The 23,349-nt window shown below is 34.9% G+C and overlaps 1 protein-coding gene across 1 annotated transcript; it reads left to right on the forward strand.

Moving 5' to 3' along the window:
• Nucleotides 1-1,321: 1,321 nt before the first annotated feature.
• On the forward strand, nucleotides 1,322-3,634 carry LOC132295047 (transcription factor MYB83-like). The gene is made up of 2 exons (XM_059793124.1): nucleotides 1,322-1,666; nucleotides 2,339-3,634. Exons 1-2 carry the CDS (start codon nucleotides 1,356-1,358, stop codon nucleotides 3,012-3,014), a joined length of 987 nt encoding a protein of 328 aa, XP_059649107.1. The 5' UTR covers nucleotides 1,322-1,355; the 3' UTR covers nucleotides 3,015-3,634.
• The last annotated feature ends 19,715 nt before the right edge of the window (nucleotides 3,635-23,349 follow it).

Genomic DNA, 23,349 nt, shown 5'->3' on the forward strand with positions numbered 1-23,349 from the left:
CTGCACCGACCAATTGTACTGTAAGGCGTTTGAAAATGTTCTACTTACTTTTTTATTTTTGATTCGAAAATCAACAAAAGTGGGTTACTTTTGATTCAAAAATCAACAAAAGTGGGTTCTAATTTTTATATAACAAACAATCTAAGGAAGTATGTATACGAATACTGGGTACAGATATGATAAATTAAAAAAAAAAAAACAGAAATATATATATATGGCGGGATAAGGCAAAATATATATATATATATTTTATATATAAAATATATTTTTTAATATCAATTTCATGTAATATTGTGAATCCAAATGCAATCATTAATATAACGACATAGTTCATTTCAAAACACATAAAAACAAGCTGGTATTTCTAGTTATCACTTAATAAATTTTGAACTTTTTTTAATCATTATACTATGTTATTATTGTTGAAAAAGTTAAATTTCAATATTTAAAACTTATTAAAAATATGTTATGAAGTATTACGTATATGAGAAGTATCACATACGGAGTCTAAGTATCTGGAAAATATCGAATAAGTGTGTTAGAAATTAAAAAATATATTTTAAAATTATAAATACGTTTAAGAAATATCGAACTCGTATTATTGGTATCCTATATGGATAAGTCGCTCTTATAAAAGTATCCGTACTTCTTAAATTCTAATTAAACTTAAAATAATGTGTGTTTATGAATGCTCATGTATTCAAAGTCCCTAAAATATTAGGGAGTTATAAATTATTGTCTAATGAGCTAATTTTTCATTACCAAAATAAATAAAATGGGTAATATAAAAATTGCGTGCCATGCAAGATAACCAATTTTACAATTAGCTAGCAAAGTGTAGCAAAAGTACTTCGGTACGTGCATATACAAACTCTAGAATCTATACTTATAATACTATTAATATATAATATAATATAATAACAGTAGTGTATGTACACAACAAACACGGAGAAATGAATGATTATGTGAAGTTGAAGCAAAATGTGTTTTATTGTCATACAGATATGATTATTACCTTGTGAGTGAAGAAAAATGCATCGATAAAGACAAGTTAGAGTCAAAGACAAGAAGACAAGCCATCTCTGTCTCTCTCTCTCTGTGAGGTCCCCCTCCAGTCCGTTTTCCACTCTACCTATCCACCAAGCCCCTCTCTCTCTCTCTCTCTCTCAACATTCATAGAATCATAATCTAAGCAAACCCCACAACCATCACAATCATCATCACGATTACCACAACATGAAGTCTCTCTCTCTCTCTTACTCTCTCTCTCTCATTATATTCATGTACATAGCTTTCTCTTATCTCTCCATCAAGAATTAAACAGTTGGAAGATCTAAGAAGCTCCATTAATTGGAATGAGAAAGCTAGCTGATCATTCAAATAATATTATGGGGAAGGTGGTGGACATGAAAGTGAACAATAACAAGAGCTTGAAGCTTAGGAAGGGCTTGTGGTCACCAGAAGAAGATGAGAAGCTCATGAACTACATGATAAGAAACGGTCAAGGCTGTTGGAGTGACATTGCTAGGAATGCAGGTCTGCAGAGGTGTGGCAAGAGCTGTCGTCTTCGTTGGATTAATTACTTGAGACCTGATCTCAAACGCGGGGCTTTTTCGTCCCTAGAGGAAGACCTCATCATTCATCTGCATTCCATTCTTGGCAACAGGTCCTCTCTCTCTCTATATATATACACACACAGTTCACTTTGTGAGTGCTTGGAACATATTTGTGAGTGCTTGGAACATATAGTCATACACTACTCTCGAACAATATGGGAAGACTAGTTACTTTCCGAAAAAAAAAATATATATATGGGAAGACTAGTTTGTAACTATATGCTAGTAATTTTTATCTTCGTCATATTGCAGTATGAGACCGATCATGTTTTTTTTTTTCCACCACATGACTATGTATATTTAGCTCATTAACATATTCAAATGCAAAATTTGAATATGTATTAATTTTTACCTATTTAAGAAGAGTAGTGATATGCTATCCGATTCAAAGAATCCGAACAAGACACACGAGAGTTAAAGGGTCCACAATCAGTATTGAATATTGATGAATGCTTAATTCAATGCTGAACTTAATTAATCTTAGTATTATTTGGCCAAATTTTATGTGCCTATTTTATCATTAGTTGTAATTAATTCAATTCTGAACATCTTAATAAATTCAATTAGTATATGCTTATCTTAAGCCTTAACAGGCCAAATAGTGCTTGTTTTAGCTGTAGACTTCAATTAATTAGCTTCCATGCAGATTAATTAAGCCTATTGTTGTATCTGCTTGCTTTTGTTGCTTACATTCTAAAATTTTCAAGTGTTGAATGATTCAGGTGGTCTCAAATCGCGGCACGTCTTCCAGGAAGGACAGACAATGAAATAAAGAATTTCTGGAATTCTACAATCAAGAGAAGGCTGAAGAACAACACTACAACTACTACTTCTACTTCCACATCCTCACCAAACAACAGCACTGATTTATCAGAGCCTAGAGATGTCATGGTGGGAGGGTTCATCATGTCCATGCATGAAAATAACATCATGACCATGTGCAGGGACTCATCTTCCTCGTCTTCGTTGTCATCCATGCATGGAATGGTCACCAACAGCCGCTTCGAGTGCCCTTTCCCTCTGCTAGACAATGGCCATGACCTAACCGGTGCACCTGGCTTAGTTAATGTCTCGACGTGCTTAGAACAAGTTGGTTTGGATGATGGGTTTGGTGGGGATTATAGGACTGTAGAGCCAGGTCTGGTGGGGTTAGATAGTGATCCGTTTTCTCTTCCTCCAATGTTAGAGAGTACTAATGCTTCTAGTGATTACACTTCCTTTGATAAGAAAATCAATAACAACCAATTCAATGATGTTGAGAGCATCAAAGTAGAAGACATGAGGTTTGGGTTTGGAAATCATTGGCAAGGAGAAAACTTAAGAATGGGAGAATGTGATTGGGAAGGTTTGTTGGAAAACGTCTCCTCCTTTCCTTTCCTTGATTTCCAAGTTGAATAGCTGGCTACCCTCTCTCTCTCTCTATCCCTCCGATTTTCTCCAGAAAATAGGTGTTTTCAAAATTTCCAACAAAATGACCCTTTTGTTAGATTTGACTCTGAACTAAATTTCCTCAGATCCCAATTTCAAGATGTCTATTCTATACTCCCTGAGTTTCAAACAAGTGTCTTCGATGATCAAATCCACATGCACCAACTCTTTCATACAATGATAGACTGCAATAAATATTACCCATTAATGGATATGCATGTCCTGGCCACAGAGATTTTTTAATGATCGAATGTATTTCCTAGTGAGGGAAGATTCATCATGTTGCGGAATTAGGTTTAATTTGGTGCAATAATCATGTCTTTCATGAAGCCAGACGTGGATAGAAGTGGAGAAGAAATAAATGAAGACTAGTTGAAAATTGTAGTTTTGATGTAAGATTAATGGAATTAATAATGAGAAGTGGGAAAGTTGTTATTAGTGGGACACAATTATTTTAGACTAGAGAGGGAAGGTTTTCTCATGTACAAGAGGAATAATGAGAGAGAGTGGAAGTTGTTACTTGTGGGAGATAAGTATATTTGAAAATGTATATGGTGATGATTATCATTTGAATGGTACGTCTTCATACACTCCATTTTTGCCTTCTTTATGCTCGAGTTTGGCATGGTCTTCACTTGTTAAAAAAAACACACACACAGTAGATAGACAATTTACCAAATTAATGCCTTTCTTTTTTCACAATCTAAAATGGATTTGAAGTTTATAACTATGATAATTACAAGCATCAAAAAAATGTACAGTGTACTAACCAAGTTGCACCTGCAAGCAACATATTTTTGTTGATTATTGATTTCAGGTAAATGTGAAATATATAGGAATTAAATGTTCAATATTTAATACATATATCTGTGAAATTATGGGAATCAAAATCTTTTCAATTAATAACACACACACACACACACACACACATATATATATTTAAAATTTATTGGAACAAACAGAACTAGCCAGGAGGAGGAATGGCCAATACAGAAAACACTGTCTGCCAGTGATGCATGTATTTACGGAACAGGTGAGGACTGAAATTTTTGCAAGACTTGAAGGACAATGAGCTCAAGTCCTTACAAGAAGATCGTCAACCAATAAATATTAATTCATTTATGGGATATTATTGATATGGTCAAGGAGTTTAAAAACCCTAAACTCAAATTTGAATCAGGTAGCTATCGTCTTTTAGGTGTTGGCCGATTGATTACAAACAGAGGGCTCAAGGGTGGGGAGCGGATTGGAATCAGATTTGTTGAAGGCGAATTGTACTTTAAAGTGCTACCAAATCGTGATGAAAGTAGTCGTCAATAATTACCCAAAAAAAAAGTAGTCATCAATAAGAGGGTACTTGAGCACAATAAAGTTTTTGTTTTATTTTTTATTTTTTAATTTCAAAAAGGGTTTTAGGTTTATTCTTCCTTGAAGAGTGATATAGGCTTGTTTTGGAATTGGAAAAGTGGTGGGTGGAAGGGAATCATAGGGATTTCATGTTTTTTCGTCATGCGGCAGTGTTAGACGTACAACTGTGGGAAAAAAAATACTAAAGAAACAGAGAATTATCAAGAATTTAAATAAATCCACCAAATTTTTTTTTTTTTTTTTTGGGGGTAAATTTCACAGTACGTACAACTTGTTACAAACTTATGAGAACGGACTGATCACTTCTTTAACACACACAAAAAGATAAAAGATATGGACTCACTTGTAGTTTAGGAAATAATAATGAAGGAAAACAGAAACTTCAAGCTTAGCCAGGTCTCTTCCAGGGCACAACATACTTCCCCCCTCCAAAGGGAATGTAAGTTCCTGATTTGGCTGTATATTAATCCTACATATAATTCAACTAGACAAGATGTGAGCTAGAGGAAAGTTTTTGCTTTCAAAAAACCATGAGAGCTCCCAAAAACCACCTCCCAAACCACCTCAAACCACCATTTGCACTACTATCTCGCCCCCCAGAGATCCCACACCCCATGGCCAATCTACCTCTATAACCCCATCTTCCCCTACTAAACCCAAACCACCATTACACCCTGCATTGCTCCCTCAAAAGCACCAGCCAATCCACTGTTTTCCCCCCAAGCACCTAAATCCCCTACCATCAAGCAAATTAGAGAAGCTAGACTGCGTCCATTAACCAACTTCCAGCTTCATGATCCTCATAATATCCTTGATGGTATTAACATCAATGATACGCAATCCATGATTGATGAAATCTACTGACTCAGAGTGGCCATTGCTGAGTTCAGGAATGGAGAAACTCAGACCAGGCTACAACAAGCGGTCGATTGGCTTAGAGACCTTCTGGGAGTTGCAAACTCACGCAATGCTAAACTACATAAAGAGATAATCAGCATAAAGAGATAATCTCACTCCACAGACATATCTTTAATGATCATGAGCCTCTTCACCCTTCCACTGATCCTACAACTAATCCCCCTCAACACCTTCCATCCAAGATGCCATCCCTTTCTGCTCCTCCTATATCCACCAAACCAAACAGCAAGCTGCACCTTCAAAATTCAAATCCCCCATCACATCTCATCAGTCTGACATCCCCCCATGCACTGACACTACTTTGCACCAAAAATACAATCCCATTCCATCAACTTTACCTTTACACATTGGTACATCTGCAGCTAACACCTCTTTACCCATTATTCAACTTAATACCAGCCCTCATATTTCAAATTTACACAAAGATCCAAACACCCCCTCTCCAGCCTTACACAACCAACCAAACACTGCCATTCCTTCACCCTCTCGCAGCTTCATCCTCACGTTGATCATCCAACATTCTCGCCTGCTCATAATTTAGCCTTTGACCAGCCCTAATGCGACTCAGGATTAAGGGTTGCAACTTCAAATATATCCACCACCTTTGTAGGCCACATGGGCTTCAGTTGTCAAGAACTCACCTCCCAAGCTCTCCCTAAGCTACCATCATCATACCACTCCTGGTGAGTGCCTTATTTCTCCTCTTGACATTGAATTTGTAGGTATTTCCTTAATGAAATCTAGCCTACTTGGGTTCTTTGTGCAAAAGAGCCTCCCATTTGGGATGGTGCAGTCCATTACTAACAATCTATGGAAGAACAAAGGGCTCTTAAAAGTCACAATCTCAACTAAAGGATTATTTGAATTTCATTTAATGTTAACTGATATGTGCAACCTGATTCTTGCTGGGGGACCTTGGTTCTTTACCAACAAGCCTGTTATCCTCAATAATGAGGATCCTGACTTTAATGTGGATCAGCAAATCACTACCATTCCTATTTGGGTCAAATTCTTTGGAATCCCATCACATTATTGGACTGGACCAGGGCTCAGCTTTGTGGTTAGTGTTGTGGGCAAGCTACTATTTGCTGATGAATTCACAGTGAGTAAATCCAAAACCAGATTTGCTAGACTTTGCTAAGAGATGAACAGCTCCTTCCCTTCCACCATTAAGTTGAAGCTTAACTTAGGAAAAATGGCCACTATCAGAGTGGAATACCAGTTTTGCCCACCTGTTTGCTCATCTTGCCAGTGATTTGGGCACACCACTCACCTTTGTCCTACCTCACCTCACCCTAATCAACCCTCTACCTCTTCAGAGTGGCAGTTAGTTCCATACTCTCATTAGCCACACATGAAACCAAAGACACATTCTCCTCTTTCATCCAAACTAGCAAACAAAAGTGTTGTCACTCATTTTTTCAGCAACAAAGATAAACTCATCATTGATTTCACTCCATTGGGGCCCCTACCCTCTTATGATCCAACATATGTAGCCCCTGAGCTTGGCAGCCCACACTACAAGAATTAAGGGTATTGGTGACAGTCCTTTAGGGACAATAAAAAAATTATCCCTAATGATACCCCTTTTAGGGACAGTCCTAAAAGTTCCGTCCCTAAAAGACCCCTTTTGGGGACAGTCCTACCCTTTCCATCCCTAAAAGACCAAAAAAATAAAATAAGCCTGTGGCGCCAAAATTTAGAGCCAAATTTAGTGAAATTATAATTTTTTTAATAAAAAAAAATTATCAGAAATAGCCTTTTGGGACGGTAAACTGTCCCTAAAGACACTACTTTTTGGGGACAGTTCATAGGTCCGTCTCTAAAGCCCAAAAAAAATTCTCCCAAATAAATCTGCTCGCGGGAAATATGGCGCCATGGTAATGTGAATTTTTTGTAATAAAAAAAAATTTGAAAAGGCTTTTGGGGACGGTAAATTTACCGTCCATGATTCGCTAATAGTAAATGCTACCTTCATAAACGACGTAGTTTTTGACTATTAAGTATATACATCTTTGCTCTCTCTCAAGTCGAATATCTAGCCCTAACACACACACACACACACACACTCTCTCTCTTTCATGGCACCTCAGGGGGCAAACGATTCTCTCTCACCAGCGATGGCGAAGGGATCGTATCTAGGGTTTCGATCGCCATCTCGCAGTCGCTGATTGTATACCACAACAAACGAGCGACGTCGGACGCAGCCTACGTAACCAAACGCCTGGTGAAGAGCACCGGAAAGGCCGCTTGGATCATCGGCACGACGTACCTCATCCTCTTCTTGCTACTTATCATCGAGATGGACCGTGAACAGCAGCTCTATGAGCTCTAGTTGCAGCAAGAGAGTCTACTCGGTGCCCCACCCGTCGGGTCAACTCAGAAGTGAGATCTGATTCATTGATCGGTCTCTCTGATGGTCATCTCACATCTCAGGTAGAGTTTCTTGGGATTCATGTTGGTTTCTTTGGTTGGAAGCTGGAATTTTTTTATATAATTTTACGTGTTGGATGAATGTTAGCACGGATTGTTTTGAAAATTTTCTGAGTTTCCATTTGAGTATTAGGGATTTACAATGGAATTCTTAATTTGTCTCAGTGTTGAAATTTAAAGTTCATTATTATGTTACAAAAAGGATATCAGATTGAAGTCCAATTTTGCTTCTTCTTTTTTTTTTTTTTTTTTTTTTATCCGCTTTCGATTGAAACCCCAATATCTCACTCTCACTCGCTTCAATCTCTCACTCAGAGACAATCCTTTACCAGGTATTTATTTGGGAAACGTGCTAGTTTTAAAAACTTTTCGAGGGATTTTGATTCATAGATCTTGATTCATCACATAGAGACAAGTTTTATGCAAAAATAAAAATATGATGTATCATTCAATTAATGGATTGAATACTTACATCAAAGGTCTGAGTAAACCTTTAAATCTTTCCTCTAAAGTGAGTGTTCTCACTTATTGTAGATCCCTTAGAAAGATACCTTCTCCTTGGATCTCCATCTTCTTAGTAATTGTTTTGCCTTTAGGAATCACTTATAAGCCTCCATGAATGACCTTGGAAAACTAAGCTTGTGGGAGCCTCCATTAGATGAGAACATAAACCCTAATTTTCTAGAGAGAGAAAATAAATTCCTTTTTCCTTCTCATTAAAAATCACCCCCTAAAATATACATAGACCATGTATATTTATAGGCAACATAAAAATAAAGAAAAGGAAACAACAAATCCTTCTCCATCTCTAATTCATATGTCTCAAATCTAATATGATTCCAATATCAAGTTGGGCTATGAGTGAGAATCCATTGGGCCTATTATTTTATTGGCTACAATGAATTAATAATTGGCCCGGTCCATGGACCCAATTCAATTAATTCATAAATTAATTTCTACTCCACTAAAAGAAATTAATTGAACTCCAATTAAATAATAAATAACCTCTAAGTCAATATTGCACTTTGACCCCTCTATGCATAATTAGTTATCGGATAAATAAAGCTATCAATCCGACTACTTAATTAATATATCTATTTTGGTACCTCTGATTATTTCTGGCTCAATCACAATAAAACATTTGTTTGACAAAAATAATAATTTAAATAAATAAATATATAATAAATCATTTTGTCTAAAAACACACGAAGGCCTTCGAATTTACTTTGTGATCAATCATAATCAATACAAAATAAATACAAGTAGCAATGATGCAAATATTGAAAATATAATCCTTTAACTATTAATTACATAACTACCCAAAGTGTCGGTCTAAAGATCCCGAAGAATCCGCCGAACAAATCAAAGTAATTATTAATTAATAAAAGAGTCTATAATTTTCTCATACTTAAGAGTCAAATGCCATGACTGTGATAGGGAGCAATTGCATACGACGGTTCTCGCAATATATCTCAACCTAACGCGGATCCAATTCAAATCTTAATTAATTATGAGTCCATCCATAATTACCGACTATGAACCATTTATGATTACTATTTATATATCATGCATTGATTGCCATCACAAACATATATATAAATCTCTCTTGTAATCAAATGGACACTATCAATTCTATAATGAATCGAAATATAATACATTGAATTCACCAATTGTATAAAACATAAATATTTCATAAACGTCAGGAACATATGTCACTTTAATCCAAACAGGAATTTGCTATGCCAGGGCATATAAATCCCAACAGCTCCCACTTGCCCTCATAGCCAATTCAAATTGCACCTAACTCCAATGTTATCCAGATGATGATCAAAATTATTGATCAATGACACCTTTGATAATGGATCAACAAAGTTGTGTTCCAATGCAATGTTCTAGCTACAAGTACATTTTCTTACAGGACAATATCATGTAGAACATGATACTTCCTATCAGTGTATTTTGTTCATCTATGGAACCTTGGGTCATTGGTTTGGACTACTTCTGCACTATTGTCGCAATATAGCTCGATAGGCAGGCTAGTATGCTCCACAACCTCTAAATCAGTGAGATCAAACCAATAGGCTTATTTTGCCGCCATTAAGGCTGCAATATATTCCACCTGCAGGTTTGAGTCAACAGTTGAAATCTGCTTGACAATCTACCAACTGATTTCCTTTCCATTAAGTGAACATACACTAAGTCATGAATCTCATAGTATCTACTTCTGATTGAAAATCAGAACTAGCATACCTGACTAGGACCATATCATCACATCCATAAATGAGTATGATATCATTGATTCTCCTTAGGTACTTAATGATATTTTTCACAACAGACCAGTTGTCAAGTCCAGTATTGGACTGATCTTTACTGACTATCCCTACTATGTAGCGGATGTCCTGTTTGGTATAGACCATGGCATATATGAGACTTTTATATGCCAAAGCATATAGTTTCAGTCTCATTTGCTCAATCTCCTCTGCTAGTCTTAGAAACCTACTTAATAGAGAGAGCAATCCATATCAATTAACCAAGAACTCATTCTTTAAGTTATGCATACCAAACCTGGTCAAAACTTTATCAATGTAGGATTATTAAGATAAGCATATTTTCCTTTTAACCCGATCTTACAAAAGCTTGATCCTAGGAATATAGCTTACATCTTGAAAAACCCTTCATTTAAAAGTAATTGAACAACTATCTTTTAATTGATGACTAAACTTCCACATCATCCTAAATGATTAGGATGTCATCAATATATATAGAATCAGAAAAATAATGACATTCCCTTGTACACTCATGATTTATTCACTAAGAAATCTTCTGGTATCTTTTTGTAGATTAACTTGCCTTCCATAGGTATCACCCTACTAGAAAGTTCTACAAGATCCCAGAATTTATTAGAATACATAGATTCCAACTCTGATTTCATAGTAACTCGCAAAAACGATCTGTATCCATATCGGTTCACGCTTCCGTGTAGCTTACTGGGTCCAACTCATGTTTAACAGGGATGTCCATAATGGTCTCACCTAAAAACATGATTCTATCGGATTGGATGATAATCCTCCCACTACATCAATGTACTGATGCAGAAATCGATGATGCTAACGCATTAATAGGGTATTCATATATTATTCTCAATCTCTATTATAATAAGTGTGTTCATATGTGGTACATCCGGTACTTATACCATATTCTCTAACATTATGCTACTAGGTATATGATTCATAATATGATTCTCCTATAGATAAACAGTGAGTGTAAACAATCAACTTTTATCATTGAGATCATAAAATAATCCGTCCTAGTGACCTTTAGAGTAGCTATCAAGTCTATCATGCGTATGATCTGTTTCCAACTTACTTGTCCATATCAAGCGCACATGTGCAAGACTACCCCATATGTGCATGTGATTCAAACTAAGATTTAGTCAAAAACACAGCTCAACGGTATCCTTGAGACAGACTAATATGAAATGCAGTTCATAATGCGCATCGATGTCATTAACGCTAAACTCTTAAATGAAAGAGATAATGTGGCATAACTGATCATAGATCTAACCATGTTAAGTGGAATGATGTTATTCCTTTTTGACACCCAAATGCATTTAGCGTCAATTGTGGAAAACTGGTACACAACACCCTCATTAACCATATAGTCTTTGCACTAGCCCAAGAAATACTCATATCCTCAATCAGATTGAAGTGTCTTGATAAGTTTACATAATCTGTGCTCCACATCAGTCTTAACCTTCTCAGAAAATACCAAGAGTTTAAGACTTGTGTTGCATCAGATAAACTTATCCAAAACGTGAGTAATCTTGCTTAGATGTTCATAAGACCACATGTGTCAGTGTGTACCGATTCCAATTGTCCTTTATGTCTATTTCATCTGGCTGATTAAGCCCTAAGAGTTATCTATCCTTCAAAACAGGGTTCACAAGTTTGGTTTAGGCTCCCCTACCTCACCAGGTAATTAACCTTCTTTGACCAATCTTTGAATCTTATTTTGATTGATAACAACCAAAAATAGACATTAAAAATACAATGAGTCAGGAATAACAATTTTTCTCTTAACATTCAATCTAGAAGATGCAACATTAGTTTTTACATCCTGCAAATCTTAAGAGTTTGTGATTATAGTATATTAACCATCTTTCAATGCACCAGAAGCAATCGCATATCTATTCAATTTTATAAAACCAGTTTTAGAAAATAACAACACAGTTTTTATAAACCACAAGTGAAACAAAAATTAGATAGCTTCTAACCTCTGTGCATAAAGATAATTCTCTAATACTAATATCCTTATACTCTCTAATTTCAGATGTAATACTCCCACTGACTTAGCTACAACCTTGACATCAGGTCAAGTTCAAATATATTCCATATCATCGAGGCTTCTGGATTCTTGAAATCCTTGCAATGAATTGCAAACATGTTTAGTGGCTCCAGAATCTATTCATCAGGAATTAATAGATACAACCATATAACATGGCTCAATGATTAAATATATATTTTCCTATGCCACGTCATTGCTTAGACAGTTTGTCCTTTAGTGTCTTAGTTAGCGACAAAAGAAACAGTTTTCTTTACCCTCAACATACACTGCCTTATTCCCTTTAACCTTTTGGATACCCATGTTTTGTGCTAGCCTAATCCTATTATCATCCTTCTTCTTTGCTTTGCCCGTCCACTTGGGCCTAGAAGAAGATGGTATAGACTAGGTTAGATTGATAGGAACGCCCATACTTTTGATTATCCCATTCATCTGTTACCAATTCTATAAGAATATCAGCGAGTGTGAACTCAAACTGATTCCTTATTTAGTTCACTCTAACAGAGTTGAACGAGTTTGGTAACAAGGCAATAATCATGTCAACTTGAAACTTACCACCCAAGTCAGCCCTATTGATCTCCAGCTAATTTTAAATAATAAACAATCATTTTCCAAAATTTGATTTCATACTGGAGTTCCTTAGGCTATCTTAATGCTATTCTAGTCTGTCATCGTACTTTGGCATACTCTCTATCTAATCTCACCAAAACATCTTATTGACATTTAACATGATGCTTGAATAAAATAATGTAAATGTTAGCTTTGGAGCGTATTCGAGGTAATCTCTAGAATATTGCACCAAGTCATCTTATTTGCCTTATTTCACTTATTCAAAGCATTAATGTTCTCTTAGGTATCTTAAAGTAAAAGGATTAGGTTTTAGGAGTAGTAAATACATTTGTACCACCACGTTGTGAATAAAATATCTAAATTCATTTTCTAGTCATTATAAATGAAGTCCACATACATTGAAATTAGCAAGCAGATAAAATGGATTAGACATAATTAGTCTGAATATAAATGCATTCATACAATATACAAGGTGAATTATTAATACTGTCATGCATATTTAAAATTAAAATGAATTTGTTTACCACATAATATAATAAATCTCAATCGAACAAGAGATCATTATCATTATTGGTGAACAATCCCTTTTAATTAATGCGGGTCCCTCAACTCTGTAGCATAATAAATCAACCAATCAATATGTCAATAACTTATCCTGTTGGAGGAGTTCATTATTATTATTGTAGAGATTCATTTGCTATTAGGTGAGCACTTCCATTAAAATAATAATATGTGGGTCCCTTAACCACTGCATGAAAAATCGGATAACCAATACACCAATAACTTATTCGGTTGGCGAAGTTTATTATTGTTATTGGCGGGCAAATCCCATCATCTCCATATTTCTTAAGACAATGTCTTGTCTATCTATATGAAATAATTCCCGATTATGTTTAGCCTTTCTAAAATCACCTAGTGTAGACCACTCCGTTGGGGAGCTAACACTATTGATTTTAGATTGAGTGTATAACGTTATTAAAGCTCTAATGAAAAATTAAACATTAAATATGTTGTCATTATAATCTAGACTCTTTAAATCATGCGTAGGGCCTTATTTTTAAAGATCTAATTACAATGAACATTTAATATTTGTATTTTTATGAGACAACCATTCTTGTAATATTAAGACTCTTCAAATCATACGTGGGGCCTTATTTTGAAGATCTAATTACAATGGTATTAATAACGAAGGCCATGGGGCAATGTATAAAAATCCCCGCTCCCACTCAATTTTTAATCATTCATAATTAGGGTTTTCATTTTATTCATTTACATGATATAATGCATGCAAAACGTCTTGATTTTAATCCAATTAAATTTAGAAAATATTTGGACTTTAAACGATTCACTAATATTTAATTTGAAGCACACTTTAAAAAAATAATTTACAAAAAATAATTTTGCGTTTCCCAATAAGTGCCCTCAAATTAATTAGTAATCAGATCCAATTAATTTTCATAACTTAATTAATATAAATCAAGTCATTTAAATAAATATCATGGATCCAATGCATGAATAATAATTAATGAACAATTATATATTCCATGCATTTCATACATTGCATAAATAAATAAATAGCAGATAAAACAAATAAAACGGCCAATGGAATCAGCTTTTAACATTTAACTACTCTAAGTATCGCGGGAAGATCATTCATCGGCTTGGAAACACCCACATAAGGCTGGTACGCACCAGGAGAAGCAAAACACCGCTTGGAACGCGCCTGGAGGGCCCCACACGCGCTCACACGCGCCTGGGGCATGCTGCAGGTGAAGGCACGCGCCCCCACGCGCTGGCACGCGCCTGCACGCGTGTGGAGGCCATACAACCTTGGCTGGCGCGTGCAATGCACGCGCCAGCATATGTCACCTCTTGGCGCGTGTTCCTCACGCGCCAGGCTCACCTCCTATGCACCACATCTAATTCCAGCCTCCTCTGATGCCTCTTCTCGCCGCCGGCGATGCTCCGGCCACCGGAAAAACGCCGAAAAATTCCAGAAAAATTCCCAGAAAATTAACTTAAGCCTCAAAAAATTCTAGAAAAATTGCAAAAAATTCGGAAAAATTCCAAAAAATTACTGAAGCATAATTTAACCCTTTTAGACCTTCTTGAAGCTTCATAGCATCCTTTGATGAATATTACATGGCTTTAAAAATATTTACAACTTGAAATACAATGGGAAAAATAAATTACATCATTGAACTTTCAAACGGCTAAATCAAAGCCTTAATTACATTCATCCAAAGATAAAATTACATTCAATATTCCTACAAGCTTGATCCTTGGCCCAACCATACATCATCATTCATTCACAATTATTCATACATCATCATGTATCAATACATATCAACATATTAAATCATACATCAACATACATCAATAAAAATATATATGAATATAATTTTGGATCCATGAATGATGATTTTCATAAAATCATGATCTCTAGTAATGAATCAAACCGTGCTCTGATACCACTGTTGGGAAACGTGCTAGTTTTAAAAACTTTTCGAGGGATTTTGATTCATAGATCTTGATTCATCACATAGAGACAAGTTTTATGCAAAAATAAAAATATGATGTATCATTCAATTAATGGATTGAATACTTACATCAAAGGTCTGAGTAAACCTTTAAATCTTTCCTCTAAAGTGAGTGTTCTCACTTATTGTAGATCCCTTAGAAAGATGCCTTCTCCTTGGATCTCCATCTTCTTAGTAATTGTTTTACCTTTAGGAATCACTCATAAGCCTCCATGAATGACCTTGGAAAACTAGGCTTGTGGGAGCCTCCATTAGATGAGAACATAAACCCTAATTTTCTAGAGAGAGAAAATAAATTCCTTTTTCCTTCTCATTAAAAATCACCCCCTAAAATATACATAGACCATGTATATTTATAGGCAACATAAAAATAAAGAAAAGGAAACAACAAATCCTTCTCCATCTCTAATTCATATGTCTCAAATTTAATATGATTCCAATATCAAGTTGGGTTATGAGTGAGAATCCATTGGGCCTATTATTTTATTGGCTACAATGAATTAATAGTTGGCCCGGTCCATGGACCCAATTCAATTAATTCATAAATTAATTTCTACTCCACTAAAAGAAATTAATTGAACTCCAATTAAATAATAAATAACCTCTAAGTCAATATTGCACTTTGACCCCTCTATGCATAATTAGTTATCGGATAAATAAAGCCATCAATCCGACTACTTAATTAATATATCTATTTTGGTACCTCTGATTATTTCTGGCTCGATCACAATAAAACATTTGTTTGACAAAAATAATAATTTAAATAAATAAATATATAATAAATCATTTTGTCTAAAAACACACGAAGGCCTTCGAATTTACTTTGTGATCAACCATAATCAATACAAAATAAATACAAGTAGCAATGATGCAAATATTGAAAATATAACCCTCTAACTATTAATTACATAACTACGCAAAGTGTCGGTCTAAGGATCCCGAAGAATCCGCCGAACAAATCAAAGTAATTATTAATTAATAAAAGAGTCTATAATTTTCTCATACTTAAGAGTCAAATGCCATGACTGTGATAGGGAGCAATTGCATACGACGGCTCTCGCAATATATCTCAACCTAACGCGGATCCAATTCAAATCTTAATTAATTATGAGTCCATCCATAATTACCGACTATGAACCATTTATGATTACTATTTATATATCATGCATTGATTGCCATCACAAACATATATATAAATCTCTCTTGTAATCAAATGGACACTATCAATTCTATAATGAATCGAAATATAATACATTGAATTCACCAATTGTATAAAACATAAATATTTCATAAACGTCAGGAACATATGTCACTTTAATCCAAACAGGAATTTGCTATGCCAGGGCATATAAATCCCAACAATTTATTTATCTTTCTATATATATATATATATATATATGTACATATTTATATCACACACAAACACACACTCTAAGAGTATTTTAGTTTATTGATTTTAGTCCTTAATTTTTTTTTTTTTTTTTTAATTCTACTTTGGTATGGTGTTGGTGTATGAGATCTTATGTTGTAAATGTGTGGCAGAGTTTGGGTATTTTAGATATTATTTTTCATGTGTGCGCATATGTGTGTATGAAAGTGCAGATGTGTGGGTTGTTCTAGGTGTTATTTTTATAAATTATTTTGATATGGTGTAGATGTATGAGATTTGATGTATGGGTTGTTCTAGGTGTTATTTTCTTGAGTCAGGGAGAATAAAGTAAATCAATTCATACCATCTTTATTCTCTGTTTACTTGTTTAGGAAACAGAGAAAAAGAGTGAAAAAAAAAAATATATATTGTGTGCTAAATGGTCTTTTTGGTAATAACCTATGTTCCTTGGGTAGATACTTTTTTATAAAAAAAAAATAATAATAATAATATTCCAATTTGTTGAGGGCTAAAAAATAAAAAAATTATAAAATCATACTCTCTCGATGCGGAACTAGCAACAGAATTATATAAAAAGAGGTGAAATTACTTATATATATATATATTGTCAATTTCACAGTTCATTTTATATTTTTTATTACAATGTCATTGGTGCTGGCTAGATGCCATTTTTTTGTCATCGAGATTTGAAATTAAAAGAAATCAAATATGGGTTGCTTCAATATCTGAGCAATTTATATGTGGTTATAAACTTCGTATTTTAGAAGGGTGGAATCAAAGTGAGAGGACTTGAGTTTGAGTCTACAACGGTTAATCTATACAAAACAATGCTTTAAAAAAAAAATGAAAATACAAAATAATGTTAAAGGTTAGGTCTTCTTTGTATTCCCTAGTAGCACCCGCCGCTAGTAGGGCTAGCACTAGGTAATAGGATAATAGCCTTTTGACAGTGGTGGAGGCAAGATTTGGTTTGCCTTTCATGCTTTTGATTTTAGATAAAGTATATTGGTGTAAGATAATATGTTAAATTCATTGGTAGTTATTACTGATTTTTGTAGTATTCTTGTGAATCATGTTAATATGTTTGTCACATTGTTGTCTCCATCATGCATGTCGGAAAGTACTTGATTAGTACTTGCTCATTTATATTAAAATATTTTTGTAAGTTGGCAAATTATGTCGGAAAGGAAAAGAAAACAAAATTTGCTTCTTACATGCACAATCAGAATCTATATTAAAATTAAAAATTGATTAGTACTTGCTCATTTATACTTTTATTTATTTATTTATGGTTTTTCGTGATTTTTGGTTGAAATTTTTCCAGCACCGGAGAAGCACATGTTGAAGTTGCAGAAACTGAAGCCCCTGATTAAGTGTCAAATTATCTTTTAAAAGTGTTTCAATTTGTTTTTTTGTATTCCTTATTGTGTCTTAATAAGATTTCAATTGATTGATGTTTATCATAGGCAACCTGCTTTACATGAGTCCCCATGCAGTTCTAAGTAGAGTACAGGATCAACTCTCCTGTCCAATACAACAGGTGATAGAACAGAACAAAGTCAACATGAGTTGTGTGCCCTGCATTAGGATATTGGAGTTGAACAATCCATTCACATAGGAGAGCAAATTAATTTTGGTGAATGTCCACTGCATCAGGACATTGGAGTCGAGTTACAATCCATTCCCACAGGAGAGAGAGTTGGTGTCGATGAATGTGAAAGCAGAATTCTCTCTAGTGAAACCACAAATCAAGGTAATTATCTCTTATTATATAATAAGGATTTATTTTTTCATCATGTGTTTGCTAGGATCCTGCAGAAATATTTTATTTGTTGATCTAAAACCATTGACCAAGTTTTTTCTGCCTTCTCACATACAGAATTTAGTTCCCCTCTTCAAGTAACCCCGCTGTTCAGATCTTTAGCTGCAGGGATTCCTAGCCCAAAATTTTCAGAAAGCGTAAGTTATCTATCTTATAGTTGATTCTGCCACTGTTATTTTTATGAAGAGTAGTACTAGTAGTAGAACTTTGTCACTGCTGATTACTGAACCAGTAGTAGTAGAAATGATATTTGCATTGTCACTTTGTTTTGGTAGCGGTACTTTGTAAGATTACGAGTCTTGTTACTGATTATCATGCTGCTACTGTAGTACTAGGACTTGTATGTGTTGATTTAAAACCACTACTAGGACTTTTGAGTGTACTGATAGTGAAGCCGACTACACTAGCAGTATAGGAAAAATATGGTAGCGTTAGTAAAAGGAAAAACTTGTAGCCAAATCATATTATCTTACATTATGCAAACATCAATGTGAAAGAGAAATATGAGGGTTTCTGAAGGTTTATAGAGATGTGAGGGAGAGACGGGATAAAAATGGAGAGTAGAGAAGTAAAGGATTGTTAAGGCTCAGGACCTTTGGGTGTGAGCAGGGAAGTGGAATTGCTCTAGAGTTTCTATGCTACAATGCTATTAAATAGGGAACTAAGCTTTGCTTTAGGGCTCAAGAAATGGTGCAGGTTTTAGTGGTATTGAATTATCTTTCAGTTGTTAGCTCTCTGCCAAAAAGGTAATTGTATTATTTGCCAGACAAAAAACGAAAAGAAAAAGGAAAAAAAAAAGAAAAAGAAAAAGAGATCATTGAACTAGTTCCTGACTTCAAGACTTTGTTTGGGCCAATCTTAGAGTTTAGAGGGTTGTTTGACAGGCCTAGGTGCAGCTAGTAATATTGTGTTCTCATTTGTCACTTGGTATTTTATAGGTACATAAAATATATATATATATATATATATATATATATATATATATATATTGTTTTTCCTTCTTATAACTCTTTCCTTTGCAATTAGCTAATATAATGGTTTGTGCACTTGTTTCTTGTTTTAGGGTTGGAAACTTCCTGATATGATGTTTGCTACAAGGCGTAGCTTATCTGATGCATGCACTTCTATAACTAAACAGCTTGAGAATGTTTACTCATCGGTTTCGGTAAGTTTATTTCCTCACAACTAGTCCGTCCTTCATTATCATGTTAAGGCTAATAGTTAATAAAGCATTTCTAGTAAATGATGAAATTATTTTTGCAATAGCATCACCTTGTTATTCACATGTCATAAGGAAAATGATGTTTGTTGATGGTTAATGTTTTATGTATGTGTTGCTCTGATGTACTGGAGATAGGGAGCTCAGCTCAGTTTATCCTTTGTGATATGATTCCGGTCCAGAATACAACAGCTCCTTGAGCAGCAGCAACAACATTTCATGATTGCATTCAGTTTAAAATGATGTTTTAACTTTTGAGGATGTTTGGAACCATTTGATGTTAAAGCAGCTAGTAGATACTTTTAGTTCTTGTTTACAAAACTGGAGAATTTGTAGCTTCTTCATGAGATTAAGAGCTTGTTTGTTAGCACTGTATTGTGGTCATAATCTATTTTTTTTCTTTCTAGAATGATATTGTGGATGAATGTACTTTTTAGTTCCGATATTTTGATATATAAGGTGGATGTAGTTTAGTAGTTTCTTTAGGACACAAATCCAACAGAGAAATAATAATAAAGTATTATGGATAGTTTATAAATATCACAAATTTAATAATAATAATAATAAAAACCTATTAGGGACAATAAAAATTGTATTAGGGACAGACTTGTCCGTCCTTAATATATTAACTATTAGGGACAGTACATACCGTCCCTAATAAATCAAAAGGGAGGGTCCTATTTGAGACAGTAAGTCCGTCCCTAATAAATCAAAGGGGGACAGTCTTATTTAGGACAGTAAGTTTGTCCCTAATAAGTTAAAGGGGGACGGTTTTTTTGGGACAGTTAGTCCGTCCCTAATGGTTGACTTTTTTAAGGACGGACAGTTTTTTCCGTCCCTAAAAATCTATTGGGACACAACTATTAGGGACGGTCGAATTCGATCATTAGGGACGGTCTTAGGGCTTTTAGGGACAGAATGGACTATCCCTAAAAACCAAATTTCTTGTAGTGCCAGCACGCTTCCTTAATTCCTTCTGTGTGCTCTCTGACACTAAGGAGAGCACCTCTGTCAATGATTCCACCATACCATCTGATGAACTATCCTCTGATACCCCACTTCTTTCCATGATAAAGAAGAAAAAGAAGAAGTCCCTCAAGGTACCATTCAAGCTAAAGAAAGGGATTGTCTTCCCATGTTGAAAGCTCTTCAAATATGTTAAATGGTCTTAGCAATCTTGAACATTAGAGGCTTAAATAGCCTCAAAAAATAAAAGGAGGTCAAGGACCTCATTAGAGACAACAAGGTTGATGTTATTTCCATCATTGAGACCAAAATCAGCTTGGTCAATGTTGATATGGTACACAAATTTCTGGCAAACTCTTGGAGCATTTCACATAATTATCAACACTCTCCCTTGGGCAGAATATGGATCCTCTGGAACCACAACTCCATTGAGATTGAAATCCTATCTACCACAAGACAGTTCATCCATTATTCTGCTACCATCTTGAGCTCCAAAACATTCTTGTTCATCTTTTTTGTATATGGAGCCAATGCTGCTGATGAAAGAAAATATTTGTGGAATGACATTACAAGACTATCTTCCAACCTTACCTCACTGCTTTGGATCCTTGCTGGAGATTTCAACATCATTCTTTCCCCTCATGAAAACTTTGGTGGCTCTAATAGAGTCTCTCAGGCCATGTTGGATTTCAGAATGTCTCTATGATGCCAACTTTAAGGATTTTAATTTCACAGGCATTTTGTACTCATGGACTAACAAAAGCATTGGTGTAGCCAATATTTCTAAGAAGCTTGATAGGGTCCTGATTAATGATGCTTAGAATGCCACCTTCCCATTCTCTACTTTACACTTCCACCCTCATTATCACGCCTTAAGACCATAGTTCAGATTGTGAACTCAACACTTATGATCATAAATATCCCTGTAACCTGTCTCAACTACACATCCACCTATCTATTCCCATTGTAAAACTATATCTGAAAATAAACAGGTAAAGTACTCATGATACAACTTTCAAGTCATAGAGTCTGAAACAACATTTATTACATGCTAGGGATGAACTAAAACACACTATTATACATTGTCTATTATACAAAATAAAAACACACAATACTAGCCCTGACTCTGTCTACAGCTGAGGAGGAAAATCCTCCACACCATCCATGCCATGACCTGAAAAGATGTGTATAAAATAAGAATGAGCAACCACAGCTCAGCGGGAATTGCCTAAAGCGCACTTCTTAATACCTCAATGAATCCAAACATAGAACATATATACGATAACGGGATCATATATGTTCGGGAATAATATATCATGTGAGATAATAAAATGAAGTGCAATGCAATGCTAATGCCAAAGCCACTTCCTACTTTCCCGAGACAATAACTAACCACTCATCCCAATGGTTAATATATCCGGCCTGGGGTAATCCCCAGCTCTACGAAAAGAAGACTGATCATCTGTCCCTGACCCAGAGTAATCTCTGCCGCCATTTGGGGCCAGTGACTCAACCACATGCAGAGTATGTCTCTACGTCTTCTCTAGATCTATTAACGACCTGGATACGAGGTAATCCCCGCCATCCAACAATCCACATTACTCTTTTCAACCCTTCTTCTTAACACACATCATATGAGATGTTTCCACTTTCCTTTCCATTCCAGACTCATCCCTAAACCATGCGATATGAATGTATATTCATAATGATATAATATACAGCATATTAAAATCAATAATTTGATCTATGTCTATATACAATAAACATTATCAATTAAATTCTTTTAAAATTCTAGCATGCTTATTAACACAATAATTATCACATAGTCACCTGTTCAGGAAAATGGTTCTTAATTCAAATTTATTTATTTATTTTTTTTCAAACAAATAACATTCAATTAAAGAGATATAATTCACCAATGGTAAAGGTTGTGAGATTTAAACAATCCTACCTCAAAATAAATGAAACTCTGCAAAAACAACAGCAAAACCCTCCACTATTGAAGAATCAAAGCCTCCAAAATTTGTGGAAAATGAAGAACACCTCCCTTTTTCAAAATACACCCACACTTCCTCTTTCAACCCCTTTTTAAAACTCAATAACAAGGAAATGATTCCAAACTTTGTATCAACAGAAAGTTTACAACCATAGGAACATCATCTTTCATTCATAAACCCCTCTCAAATTCTCAATGCAAGACTTTCAAAATTGGCTTCAAAGACAAGACTATAAAAGGGGAAAAAAAAATGGTACGAACAATGCCTCTACCGAAAAATAGTTTCTGTAACTCCTTTTGCAATAGTCATTCATACTAGGATATACATATGCTTAAAAGTGAACAAGTGTACCAACATGTGTCGTTTCCATCTTTGCTAAATTCCAATCATGCCATTTGTATGATAAATGTCATGCTCACAACCAAAGACCAATATACCCCTCATGAAATAAACAATTGACATGAAAAGAAAATATATATAAAAAAAAAAATTCATCACAGTCTGCCCAACATAAAATGATTTCGTCCCCAAAATCAAGTCATACCTGGGGAAGAAAACAAACTCGGATACGCAGAACGAACATCCTGCTCTTGTTCTCAAGTAGCTTCCTTAACACTGTGGTGTCGCCACAAAACCTTCACCTCTTAACACTTTCTCTTGAGTGTTAACAATTTGGATGGGTCCTTCCTCGTAAAAAATGTCTGTGACGGCCCAAGTTTTTACAACCCGGTGCGTCAGTGA

Source organism: Cornus florida, unplaced genomic scaffold, assembly GCF_030987335.1.
Source record: "Cornus florida cultivar Cherokee Brave unplaced genomic scaffold, ASM3098733v1 CherokeeBrave_3.0.0_Hap2_Chr02, whole genome shotgun sequence".
NCBI classification, from domain to species: domain Eukaryota; kingdom Viridiplantae; phylum Streptophyta; class Magnoliopsida; order Cornales; family Cornaceae; genus Cornus; species Cornus florida.